The sequence below is a fragment of the Microcaecilia unicolor genome, chromosome 4 (assembly GCF_901765095.1).
Source record: "Microcaecilia unicolor chromosome 4, aMicUni1.1, whole genome shotgun sequence".
NCBI classification, from domain to species: domain Eukaryota; kingdom Metazoa; phylum Chordata; class Amphibia; order Gymnophiona; family Siphonopidae; genus Microcaecilia; species Microcaecilia unicolor.
Genome location: NC_044034.1, coordinates 275,830,621 through 275,844,418, shown reverse-complemented (window position 1 = coordinate 275,844,418; position 13,798 = coordinate 275,830,621). Strand labels below are relative to the sequence as shown.

General features: G+C 41.8%; 1 protein-coding gene across 2 annotated transcripts in view; it reads left to right on the top strand.

The window, feature by feature from the left end:
* Positions 1-13,798, top strand: part of EGFL6 (EGF like domain multiple 6) — a 76,536-nt gene that overhangs the window by 31,463 nt on the left and 31,275 nt on the right. For both annotated transcript variants that reach the window (XM_030199587.1, XM_030199586.1), the window contains exon 7: positions 796-918. In XM_030199587.1, the coding sequence (XP_030055447.1) occupies positions 796-918 (123 nt within the window). The remainder of the gene's footprint in view (positions 1-795; positions 919-13,798) is intronic.

Sequence of the window (13,798 nt, the reverse complement as noted above, 5' to 3'; positions counted from 1 at the left end):
AAAAGGTTTGTTAATTTAAGATTCAAAATGCAACATGACTATAGGGAAAACCATATTTAAATATTCTCATCAAAAAGACATCTTATGGGTTTGCCACAATCATCTATAGGAGACCCACAGATAAGAACAAATATATATATTTTACTAGTTTCATACTAAAGAAATGACATACAATTTGCCCTACTCACAATTTCTGAGGCTGAGAAGATTCCCTTCACATTTTGTAGAATATGAAAAGTAGTCTGATGAAATGATGGGCAGGTTCAGAAAAATCTTGATGAAATTACATCTGAACCCTGTCCCTCTCCAGTGTACCCTACAGGCGTCCTGGGCACCTGCAGTGATTCATTTTTGCTGCGTGCACCAGCCCCTCAGACTTCCATCTGCCATGTTCCATCAGACAGGAAAGAGGTAATGACATTAGCGAGGGTGAGACGTGGCCTGTGGGGCTGGTGCAAGCAGCAAAAAGGAATCGCTGCAGGTGCCAGGGACACCTGTAAGGTACACCACAGAGTGATGGGGTTCAGACAGAGAAGGGCAGGTGCCGGGATGCCATGGAGGAAAGAGGTGAGGGAGTAGTGTGGTGCCGCCGCTGGGTAGGCCTAAGCCATGAACAGATGGGCCTGTGCCCACTCAGGCCCACCCATAGCTACACCACTGCTCAAAAGAATTGACTAATTGGGAGACTACTTTTAAATTTGTAAGGATTAAAACTGCTAAAATGTAGATAAGTGTTTCCATCAGTCAGCTTCCTAAAAACTGAAGTCTTAGTTAAATGTCTCTTTATTGTTGCAGATACAAATGAATGTGCTGTGAACACCCACAAGTGCAGCCTCCATGCAGAATGCCTCAATACTCAAGGCTCCTTTAAATGCAAATGTAAACAGGGCTACCGAGGCAGTGGATTTGAATGCGCCAGTAAGTAGCAATCAATAACAAGAACTGTGTTAACCAAGTGATTTGAGCTTCTCCAATAAGTATGTTTTCAATTAAAAATGTATTACAATGACATTTATAATCCAAGCTATAATTGCAAATAGAAACCAGAGGCACCAGTACAGTTTATTTTTAACAGGAGTCTAATAAAATGGCTGCAAACTCAGTATTGCAAAACACAAACATAGATACACATTACAATCTTTCGGGTAGATCATTTCTCAACCCAGTCCTTGGGTCTCACTCAGTCGGGTTTTCTGGATAACCACAATGGATATGCATTGGATAGACTTTATGCGCTGCCATCATTGTATGCAAATACATCTCATACATACCTGCTGTACATTGCTTCATAAAGGTCATTAATTAATCCCAATAAATAAATAAATCATTCATTGTGCATAGCCTGAAAACTGACCTGCAGATTATGTCCTAAACACTGAGTTGAAAAGCCCTGACCTAGACACAGGGAGGTGAATTTTCAAAGCACTTAGACTTAGACTTAGTTACGTGGAGGGGCATTTTCAATATGACGTCTAAGTCCGATGTTGGACATTTTGCACAAAACAACAAAAATCCAAATAGGAAAGAAGTCCATTTTCAAAAAGAAAAAGGTTTTTTTTTTTTCAAAAATACTGTTTCAAACAAGGTTTTATGCTTTGGACATTTTGTTTCTTGGTCCATTTTCAAAAAAAAACGAATAAGCGTAAAATGTAGAGATCCATGCCATTGGGATATAGGAGGAGCCAACATTTTTAGTAGACTGGTCCCCCAGACATCCCAAGAGAGCAATGGGGCACCCTACAGGGCACTTTTTGTGCACTTTATAAAAATTTTCCCAGGTACGCATCTCACCTTTGCTCCCTTATCTTGTCCCCTGAGAACTCCAAAACCCATCTAAAACCAACTAACCCCCACTGTACACCACTACAATAGCCCTTATGGGTGAAGGGGGCACCTATATGTGGTTAAAGTAGGGTTTTTGGACTTTGGGAGGGGGTCACAGTTTCTACCACAAGTGTGACAGGTAGAAGGAGATAGGGGCCTGAGTCCCCCATGCCATAATGCACTGCACCAACCACTACACTGCTCCAGGGACCTGCATGCTGCTCTAATAGACCTGGCTTTAACATCTGAGACTGTCATAGAGGCAGGTAAGTCATAGTTTTATTCACATTTTTGGAGGGGTCAGTAACTACTGAGGAGATATTGGGGGGCACTCCTGATTCCCTCCAGTGGTCATCTGATCATTTAGGGTAGCTTTTTGTGCCTTATTTGTTTTAAAAGCAGGTCTAGTTCAAAACATCTTAGTTTTAGTCCTGGATGGTTTTGTTTTGTTCTATTATAGCTCAAAACCATCCAAATCTTAGGAACACCCACATCCTGCCCTTAACACACCACTAACACGCCTCCTTGTGATTTGGACACATTGCAAAAGAACAGCATAGAAAAACATTTGAAAAATAGGTTTTGAAAATATCAGCTTGGACGTTTTTGCGAGATAAACATGGAAATGCTGATTTATGCCACTTTTTAGACATTTTTCTCTTTCGAAAATCAGCCCCACAGTAACCTATGGAACTTTGTAAGTCTAAGGGGTCCTTTTACTAAGCCACAGTAAATGGATGTGTTGAAATTAAAACTAGCATGTGCATGTTTGCAGCCTGAGCCCTTACCACCACCCATTGACCTAGCGGTAAGGACTCATGTGCTACCTGCACGGTAACCATGCAGCACGTGCCAACTGCTGATTACCTCCGGGAATGTCCCTGCGGTATAAAATAGAAAATTATTTTCTACCCTGGGATTTGGCATGCGCCAAACTCAGAATTACCACCGGATGCACGCCAAGGAGGGTAACTTTAAACTGCCTAGGCATTCCCGGAGGGCTATGCCTACTTTATGGTTATTTGATGCAGGAAACTACACATATACTTTCCCATTTAAAACAGACATATGCGTGCATATGGAGCGTTAAAACCAACCATTTATTTAATGAAGGGCTTTATTTTCTAACATGAGTAAATCAAATGCTTGAGCAGTTGGCCATCTTGCTGACTTATCTCAGCCATATTTCTGCATATAGGTTTGCTGCTTCTAAGCTTGAAAAGGGCATATTCTCTCATCAAAAAGAGCCTTTAGCAAATAATAAGCTTGCCAATGGCTTGATCAATGTAACTTCTTTTTGCTCTGCTTTGCAAGAAGGGTCTAATATATATATATATATATATATATGTGTGTGTGTGTGTGTGTGTGTGTGTGTGTGTGTGTGTGTGTGAAATCACCACTACTGAAGAATATGTTTAAACGAAAGTTAATTCATGAACAGGGCAGCTGGTCCTCTGCTGATTGGCATAAGGGCTGCCCAGAAGTCCTATAAAATAATTTATTTAGTGCTGCCTGTTGTTTTAAAATTGGAAAAATGTTATGTTGCTGGGTTGTGAGCCCTTGGTCATAGTAAACTGCAATAGACTGGTCTCAGGCCAACCAGGCAAAGAGCCATATTGCCTCTGGGTCAGGAGAAGATGACCTGAAGACAGGTGTACTAAGGGTAAATCAGGAAGCAAGGCCACAGACTCCCAGCCTGGCACAGACAGCTACACAGGGACATATTCCCAGAGTGAAGCAGATGGCTAGCCAGAGGTTTACACAGTAAAGGGCAATAGTGTAACTGGAACCCACTCATACACAGAAGCGGAAAGTTTCTCAGGAACCCATTCAGACAAAATACAATGGTATAACTGGAACTCACTCATACAAAGAAGTGGCAAGCTTCACAGGAACCCACACAGACAAACAGCATAACTGGAACCCACACAGGCAAACAGCGTAGCTGGAAGATGAAGGCATCTCAGAACCCATAGAACTGGAAGCACAGAGGGCAGCTAATGACCCAAAAGCACCAAAGCTGAAGGCAAAGGGGTTTAAGTCTTCATAGGTGCATCTGACATCACAGCAGGGCATCCATGCAGGCGCTTACCCCCACGGGGCTTGACGACACAGAGTTCTCAACAGCTGCGAGGTGTATCGGAAGTCGCAGTAAGACTGTGACAAAAAACCTTCTTGAAAACAGGCTGACAGCATGCAAGCACCAAAAATGGGGCCCTAGTGGATTGGGGAGATTTCTCTCAAAGACGTACACTGCAAGAATATACCTGAGCAAGAAGCAATTACAATGACTCCACAATCAACATAAATTATCTTTAGCTGGTAAATCCCTAACAATAGTATGCACAATAAATAATCAGAAGTAAAAAGATCCTAGGCAATTGATATAGTTACCAATAGGTGCAAAGGAAACAAGTGAGGGCTCAGAGTCTTTGGAGTTAATGCTTAAGTCTTCTTCCTGTTCTCCTCTCTCACTGGTAAATCCTTGTTGGATTCTCTTCTTGGCAGTGAATTTGCTGAGTCAGTACCAACTTCTATAACTGCAGTCTAAGCAACTGCTTTAGGGATTTGGCTCTATAGACAGTACACTAATCTAGTAGTTGAAACCCCCAAAAAACTCCTTTCAATGCTCCAGGGATATTTAAAAATAAATAAATAAAACCTCTCCTGGTCTCCATTCTCCCTCCTTCCCTCCTATGCTGACCACTATGGTATTAAATCAACAGCACACTTACTAGGCTGTTGCCCTAGGCCAAAGCTTTCTCAGCCTCTTCTTCTTCCCCAGCCTTCTTCAGAGCAGGTTACATGAAAAGGAAAACCCCCTAGTTTCTCCTTATACTAGATTTTTTAGTTCCCTCCAAAAGCTGCAGAGGAACCGCCTCCTGGCATTTGGGATTGCAATGGAAGACCATCCCTCGTTACATCAGATATTAGCAAAGACTCTTCTGCAGCAGGAAATCAGAATTTGCCTTATTTTACAAAGGGAAGGCACATTTTGGTATCATGCTACATTGGAACACACTTATTGAAGCCTGCCAGATATCTATTATGAGTTTGACTTACTAAACTTTTCCCCATACACAGAGAATGAGAAATAAAGCCTTAGTGAATCTGACCCCGTACTTGTTTTTAAACTCTGTGACCAATGTACTGAACATTTTACTCATAGACACGTGGTGGAGAAAACCCAATAGTACAAATCAGGCCCTCAGTGATTCTTGGCATTTCATAATTGTTCAAAGAACTACTATGACACCTACAGTTATAAAACTAGAGATTCCAATACAGGCTCAGTGAATAGTATAATGCATAAACTAATTTAAATAAACCTTGAGACATCCTTTTCTAATGGGAATTTCCATGAAAGGCAGCAAAACCCCCATTTCCAAACATATGGTATAAAGGATTTTTAGCCTTCCTGTGTCTGGTTGCATACAATAGATATTGCTGAAGAAAATTCCAGAGAGATATCATTAAAGGACACAAAGAGGCCTTTTTATTAAAGGGGTGCCATGTGGTAACGGGCTTGCCGTGCGGCAAATCGGAACTACCACAGGTCTACTGCGGCCTCTATGGGTAGTTCTGCCCCCAGCGCATGGCATTTCCAGCACTACAGGAAACGCCACAAAAACATTACTGTAGGGGGTTACCCGGAGGTAATCAGGCAGCACTGTGCACTGCTCTGTTACCACTGGGTTAGCACAGGAGCCCTTACTGCCACCTCAATGGCAGTAAGTGCTTCCCCCGAAATGGCTGTATGGTAAGTGCAAATTTACCACATGGCCATTTCTTTTTTTCAGGCTTTTAACCTACTGTGGTAAAAAGGGCCTCAGCATGCAGCAAGAACGGCCACCACCACTAATGCAGGGCCCCTTTTACCGCAGCTTAATAAAAGGGCCCCAAAGTTAGCTAACTATTATAGACTCACAGACTTATTCAGGCATGAGCTTTTGAGAACAGGAATATACTTCATCAAATGCCGTTCATTAAAGAAATCACTTTTCTGTGGCTAACGACAACAGCGGATGGTAAAAAAAATAATTGGTATGGCAAGCTCCCACCCCATCCATTTCCCCCTCTAACCTCCTCCTACCATACATAGCCTCTCTGCCCATCCCATATACTCCCTCCATTTACTCCATGAACTCCTTTAATCATTCTTTTCCATTACCTTTTTGTGCATCTGTTGGAGGTCTATGATTACTTTGCAGACAGCAGTTAGACCAAAGGGACTTAGCAATATTGATTCACACATTTGTGATGTCTAGAGTTAATTACTGCATAGCTTTGTACTGTGGGCTTCCATAATATCAGCTGAAGAGATTGCAACTAGTACAAAACACTGCTGCCTGTCTTCTGCTAAAGAAAAAGGCATGCGATCATATTATCCCAATTTTAACATAGTAAGTGACGGCAGATAAAGACCTGCATGGTCCATCCAGTCTGCCCAACAGTCACATTCATTCTCAATTCTAGATTAAATCAACGATGAACATGATATTATATACTTGATTATGGTCTTTCTTTGTTGTTTTTGGGACATAGACTGTAGTTGTCTGCCAGGCTCTGTCCTTATGTTCCAAGTACTAGAGTTATTGTCAAATCCGTCTTGTCATTTGCGGGACGCAGACCATAAAAGTCTGCCCAGCACTGTCCTCATATTCCAAATTATTAGAGTTTCTGTCAAAGCTCTCTCCAGCACATCCTAAACCGGATTGCTATATGCAGGACACAGACAGTACAAGCCAGCCCAGCACCGGCCTTAGTTGATACAGCCAGAGTTGCCATTGGCAAAATTATGGAGTAATCTTAACAGAGTTATATTGGCTCTCAGTCGAACAGGGGATTTGTTTTAACCAGTTATGATCAGTGTTCTCTTCTTGGAAGTTCAAAGGGGCCAAGTATTTACGTGATATTTTAAAATCTTATGAACCTTTAAGACAGTTGTGTTCTTCTCAACAGGGTTATGTAGTTGTATCTGCTAAACTTCAATTACAGTCTACCTATAAGCAATCAGTTGGGGTAATGGGTCCAAAATTATGGAGTAATCTTCCTACGTCAAATACTACACTATGAAAGATTTAACAGTTACTAAAATGTTTGCAATTAAGAACTGATGTTGGTTTGGGAGTCTTTTCGATAGTTTTTATTTGATTAATATGGAAGAATAGCTTTGTTAGGGATGATTTTCACGCGTGATAATTCTTGTATTTTAATTACTTGTTAATTGTAACTCGCCTTGGGTTTGCATGGTGAGGTGTGACATCAAATACTGTAAAGTCTTTGATCTCTTTATTGTTTGATGGTACAGTTGCAGCACTGCCTTCATACATGTCCTCCACTACTAGGTAATGCAATTATTTAGAGGGTGTTTAGACAAGGGTGTAAGAAAGAAATTTAAGAATGTAGGTGCCCCATATGTATTCTCACTTTACCTTCTGCCTCTTATGTACATATGTCCCTGGAGCTGGGAACTGGTCAAAAGTATACTTTTCGTAAAGATTGTTTCAACATATGTTTTCAATGAATCAAATCTGCAGTGAATCAGCTGAATGTATCCAGACTTATTAGGCCAAAAGATTAGCCTTCTATCAAAACATAAATTATTCTGAGGCATTTCACTTATCTTTTTATGAAGAAAATATCCTTTTTCTGATGCCACTTCACAATTTACTTTAATGTTGGGAAAACACAGTTTTTAACCTTACTGAAACTAAGTGGAATCGATCTTTGGTGTATTGTAAAAGTCCTCAATTAGTGTATTGATTTCAGTTGCATTCATGAGTTTATAATGCCAGGGTCCCTAGTTTCTATATAAAATGTAAACCTTAAAATTTAGAAGAGAATCTGTCAGATTATCATTGTCCACAGAAAGGACTAACCCCAAGATTCTCACAGCAGAGGCTGAATATGTGTTTAAGCCCTAGTATTTGGTCTGCTGTTTCTCCTAACATATGATGTTGATTGACGGCAAAATATCTGAACATTCAAAATTCCACAACATACAATAGCAACAAAAATGTCTAGTATGTGTAGAAATATCAGCATTGAACATCAGTCCTTAGTCCTAATGAGGACTTTGGTGCCCACCAGTAAGCACTGTTACCTCTAAGCTGAACGGGAGTCCTCCAACTGCATTGCTACCAGTAGGGGGTGGTGCTTCAATATTGTGCTAGGGACAGGCAGATTCCCTGAAGTCTTGTAGAGCTTGCCAGTTCCTCTTTATTGAAAATGTAATACTGAAACAGAACCCTCCATTGGCAGGACTGTAGGTGGAGGACTCCCGCACAGCTTAGAGGGAACAGCGCCAGTACGATAGTGAGAATGCCTTAAGGCTTTCCTTGACCTGCAGTTACATGCTGAGATTTAGAAGCAGACTAACACATTCTGAGGCCAAGCCATTTTCACTATCTCAAGTGCTGATGTTATAAAATTGCTATGCTTAGTGTACCGATTTACTTTGCTTCAGAACTACTATCCAGATTAATTTACCCGCATATTCTTGAATTTTTAAAAGAAATGCATAAATGAAAACCTTTCCGTAACCCCTATTCCAGAAAAGCCTCTGCTCAGTCTGGGTAAAAGTTTGCAAATACAGACTGTATGTATGTAAGTTTACCAACATATGAGGCAGGATTTTTTTTTTAAAGCCTAAAGCAGCGCTGTACCCACAGAAATGCTTTTAAATTTACCCTTAGAATCTGAAAATAGAGTACTGTACATATACAGGGAAAGAAAATAACTATTGAATATGGCTGGCCTACCATACTGTGAAAATTACATTCATAGAGCTAGATTTACTAAAGCATGGGCCTGGGTGGGCAGAGGTCCACCCAGTTTTTCTTCAGGCCCACCCAGTGCTGGCGCACATCATTAGTGTAGTTAGCAGGGAACCCTGGGCCTAATCAGCTGAAGAGTCCTCTCTGGAGTTCCCTCCCTCCCCTCCCCTCCCCCCCCCTCCCCCCCACCAGGCAGTCTCATTCCTGGAGCAGTCAGCAGCATGTTTCTAACTACCAATGCCAGCACTCCCCCCTCTCATGCATGCTCAGTTCAATTAGCATGAGGTGGACCCTGCGGTAAATAATGCACTATAGCATGTGTTATTGTGGCAACACATTTTAAGAACCATAGCCTATGGTTTCTAAAAAATATTATGGCACCTGGTAGGATCTGTTGAGCAATTCAAAAATTCCACATATAGCAAGTCAAATAGTGCAAGGAACTGTTTCCCCATCTCTGCCCTGGAGCTAGTCTGATTCTCAGGATAGCCCAATGAAAATGCATGAGACAGACTTGCATGCATTGCCATGAAAATGTCTGTCATGAATATTCAACTTCAATATCTTGAAAACCAGACTGATTAAGAGGTATTATGGAACCGACTTACAGAACCACTGATCTAGAGCATCAACCTATACAGTTGAGTTGAAATACTACCCTGGCCAGGATACCCCCTTTCTTATGGGCAGACAAGATGGTTGATTGTTTTCTGCTGTTACATTCTACAGGTGTTTGTACATTTTTTTTTTCATATCATTTATTTCAAATAGAAAGAAACAAAACAAAATGGAAAAAGAAGTAAAAATAAAATAAAATGAAAAATGTGTTGAATCCAGGCCCTCCCTATCTTCCCTCCCTACCAAAGTTTTAACAACAAGCCCTCCATCCAGGCTTGCACACATACCCACTGGATCATCTGAACACCCATCTAGTGATACCTTCATTATAGAATTTTACCAAATATTCATTGCATTCACTTCTGGTCGCCATATGTCAAAAAGGATATAGCAGAATTAGAAAAGGTTCAAAGAAGAGCGACCAAAATGATAAAGGAAAGGCGAAAGAGGTTAGGGCTCTTCAGCTTGGAAAAGGGGCGGATAAGGGGAGATATGATTGAGGTCTACAAAATCCTGAGTGGTGTAGAATGAGTAGAAATCGATTTTTTACTCGTTCCAAAAGTACAAAGACTAGGGGACACTCGAGGAAGTCCCATGGAAATATTTTTAAAAACAAATAGGAGGAAATATTTTTTCACTTAATGAATAATTAAGCTCTGGAACTCTTTGCTGGAGGATGTGGTAATGGTAGTTAGCGTATCTTGGTTTTAAAAAATGTTTGGAAAAGTTCCTGGAGGTTAAGTGCTGCTGAATATCCCCGGTTAGGCACCAAAACTATTTAAGTGGGCAGGAGAGGCTCCTGCCTGCTTAAATCACTTTGAATATCGGCTCCTGCATTTGTTAGTAAAATAGGTCTATAACTTTTTGTAAGTATGGGGTCTTATCCTGGTTTCTCTAAAGTTATAACCTGTGTTTCAAAAAAAGATCCAGAGAACTCATCCTGGTTGGAGAGATCATCATATGTAGGTGAATTGTATAAATTGCGCTTACAATTGCGTGCACCAATAATCGGGTGCTAATAATCAATTATTGGTGCTAATTAGCAACAATGTGGATTTATGCATGCATCTTGCTAGGTGCTATTCTATAAAGATGCATGCATACATTTTTTAGCGCACAAGTGAAAAGGGGGCCTGGCCATGGGAGGGGCATGGTTGGGTCACGGGCATTCACTAAAGATATGCACAGTATTAATGAATTTGCGGGATCTGTGCCTAATTTAGGCACAGGGATTTACACCGGGTTTTAGCTGGTGTAAATCCTTGTGCCCAAAATTTTGCGCAGATTCTGACTCTAGATGCTATTCTATAAAAGGTGCCCAATTTGAAGCACCATTTATAGAACAGCACTCTGTGTTCATCTCTTCCAACGCCCAAATTTGGGTGCAATTTACTGAATTTAATCCATAATCTATTCAATCTCGGAATTCATTTATCTACATAAGAACAGAAGAGTAGCCATACTGGGGCAGACCAATGGTCCATCTAGCCCAGTATCCTGTTTCCAACAGTGGCCAAGCCAGGTCACAAGTACCTGGCAGAAACCCAAAATGTGTCAACATTCCACGCTACAGATCCCACGGCAAGCAGTTGCTTCCCCATGTGTGTCTCAACAGCAGACTATGGACTTTTCCATCTACTGCTTTGTGCCACTTTTGAGATGTTTTTCTCTTTTGAAAATAAGCTCCATAGGCACCTATGTGTCTACATAAAATTGGCTTAAAATAGATGCACTCTTGCCCTGTTAACCTAGGTGTCTTGTTGTAGAATTACCCTCTGTGTGAGTGGAACCATCCAAGGATTTAGCTGGATAACTTCCAACTTACTCGGGTTAATCCCTTTGAAAACTGCCTTCCATAGGTCTAGTAGAGGTTATTCCAGATCTTCACAAAAGTTAATTATGATATGTGGTAAAAATTGACATTACAGTAGGAAACTTTCAAAGCAGAAACTGGAAACAGATGTTCAAGATTTGCTGTGCCTATGATCTTGGCTTTTAAACCTCCTCCACCTATTTGTTTAATGCCTGAAGTTTTGTGTTACTGATTATAGAAAGGAAATTCTTTTGGAAAGAGCTTTTCCTGTTCTTTTTTCTTACCATGTGCTGAGAACAGATTCAATGAACCACATCAGTTAAGTCAGACACAGCATCCATTCTCAGATGAAAGGTATTTAAAGAGTAGGGTACATAATTTAGATGTGCAGATTTCTGGCAAAATCAACCAAAAATACTATCTGCAGAGAAAAGAAGGAATGAATAATAATTGTAATTCAGTTTACTTGGTTGGTGCCATAATATATTTACTTTACAAGTACTGCACACCTGAGGTGCCACTCAAGAACCAAAAAAGGCAGCTGCTCTGGAATTCCACTAAAGAGCCCTCAGCCCAGGCTCACTTCCTGTTAAAATATTACTTCTAGTAGCTTGTGAGAAATTAGAAAGAATAACAGAAAAAGAGCCAATGTGTTGGGGGCCATTGAGAGTAATGCTAACAGTGTTCCTAAACCCTTACATTGTATTTTATTTAAAACAAATAGCCTAATAGGCCTAATGGTTAGTGCAGTGGCTTGAGAGCCAGGAAAAACGGATTCACTTCCCACTGAAGCTCCCTGTGACTCTGAGCAAGTCACTTAATCCTCCATTGCCCCAGGTATGAAATAAGTACTTGTACATAATGGGCTAGATTCTGTATATATGGTGCCTAAAATAATCGGCATCAAAAAATACCCTCTTAAGCAATATTCTATAAGCCATGCCTAAAGTTCAGCATGGAGATATGATCAACTGCTCACTATCATTTGTTTAGGAAAGTACTTAAAACATATCTTTTTAAGAAGTTCCTTGAATAATGTGTATTTTATCTCTGGGAATGCCCAGCTCTGTTTCTTATTGCTAGCCACATGGAGCTGTCATGGGACTATACAGGATACAAGAGACTCATTGTATTGTATAAATATCTCTCCTTCCTCTCTCTTCTTACACCCTTGTAGCCCAGCATCTCCATGTCCCCCTTCCAGTCATCTCTCTCCTCTACCACTGTGGGCCAGAATTTCTCTGTCCCTTCTCCCTTTCCCTCCACCCCTATAGTTTAGCAACTCCCTGTCTCATCTTTCCCCCCTTATGGTCCAGCAACTCCCTGTCCCCTCTCTCCCTTTCCCCCTTATGGTCCAGCAGCTCCCTGTCCCTTCACTACCCTCTCCAACCCCCAAACCTACTCAAGAAACCCAACGTGGTGACAGGAGACACAGCTACACAAATCCCAATTCTGTGCACCTTTCTGGGTTGTGTAGGCAGCAAACTGTACACCAGAAGTGAAAGCCTTATAAGTGTGGTTTACTGCCTACACATCTTAAGAAGGAGCACAGCATTAGAGTTTGTGTAGCTGTGGTAAACCTGTGAGTCCAGCATCTCTCACCTTCTTTTACTCACTCTCACCCTCCACCAAGATCCACGATCTCCCCCTCTGCCCAGCACCCTCCCCCAATCGTCTGCCACCTTCCTCCTCTCTCCCCGATCCCTCACCCATAGTCTGGCATCTCACCTGTCCCCCTCCCCACACAGGTGCAGCACCTCTCCCCTCCCTCCAATCCTCCCATGGGTCCAGCACATCTTCCTTCCTCTCCCCCATGAGTCCAAGACCTCTCCCTCTTCTTAACCCCACCTCCTCAAGTCCAAAACCACTCCTTTTCCCTCTACTCTCCCATGAGTCCAGCACCACTCCCTCTTCTTCCCTCAACCCCCCCCCCCCCCCCCCACAAGTCCAACACTGCTCTCTTCTTCCCTCAAATTCTTCCCCTCCACAAGTGCAGCATTACTCACTACCCTTCCCTCACCCCCCCCCCCCCAAGTCCAGCACTGCTTTCTCTTCTCCTTCTTCCCTTCCCTCCTCGGTCCATTAAACCTGCTTTGTCTGCCAGCACCTGCAGCATTAACAGGCTGCCTGGGTCAGTGCCAGATCCTTCCCTCTGACATATCCCACCCTTCTGACACAACTTCCTGTGTATGCAAGGACAAGACATGGCATAAGGAAGGATCCGGCGGTGGCTGTTAAGGCTGCAGGGGCTGGCAGACAAAGCAGATTTGTTGGACCAAGGAAGTTTGAGGGAGGGAAAAAAGAAATTGGGAAGCAGTGCTGGAATCGGGGGGGGGGGGGTGTTGAGGAAAGAAGAGGGAGCAGTACTGATTTGCACAGCAGGAGAGAAGGGGAGAAAGAGACATGCTTCACACTTTTAAAATAATCCCCACTGCTGTGTGCAGGCCCCACAACACACCAGTTGAGAACTGCTGCTCTAGACTTTTTAGAAAGATCTTTCTCCTTGGAGAAGGGCTATGAAAATAACTCCACTCTTTCCATTATACCCCTTTCTAGAAGATACCACAATCTGTAATCTTAGTTGTTGAGACCCTCAATGAGACCTGGCTTTTAAGATATCCACAAAGGGTATTCATGACAAAGATTTGAGACATTTTCTCTAAGCACAAGGAAGGCAATTTTCAAAAGCCATCTAGTCATATATATGACTACTTACATAGATAAAATGAATATTTGAAAATTGCCCATCCTATATGTGTTGCTC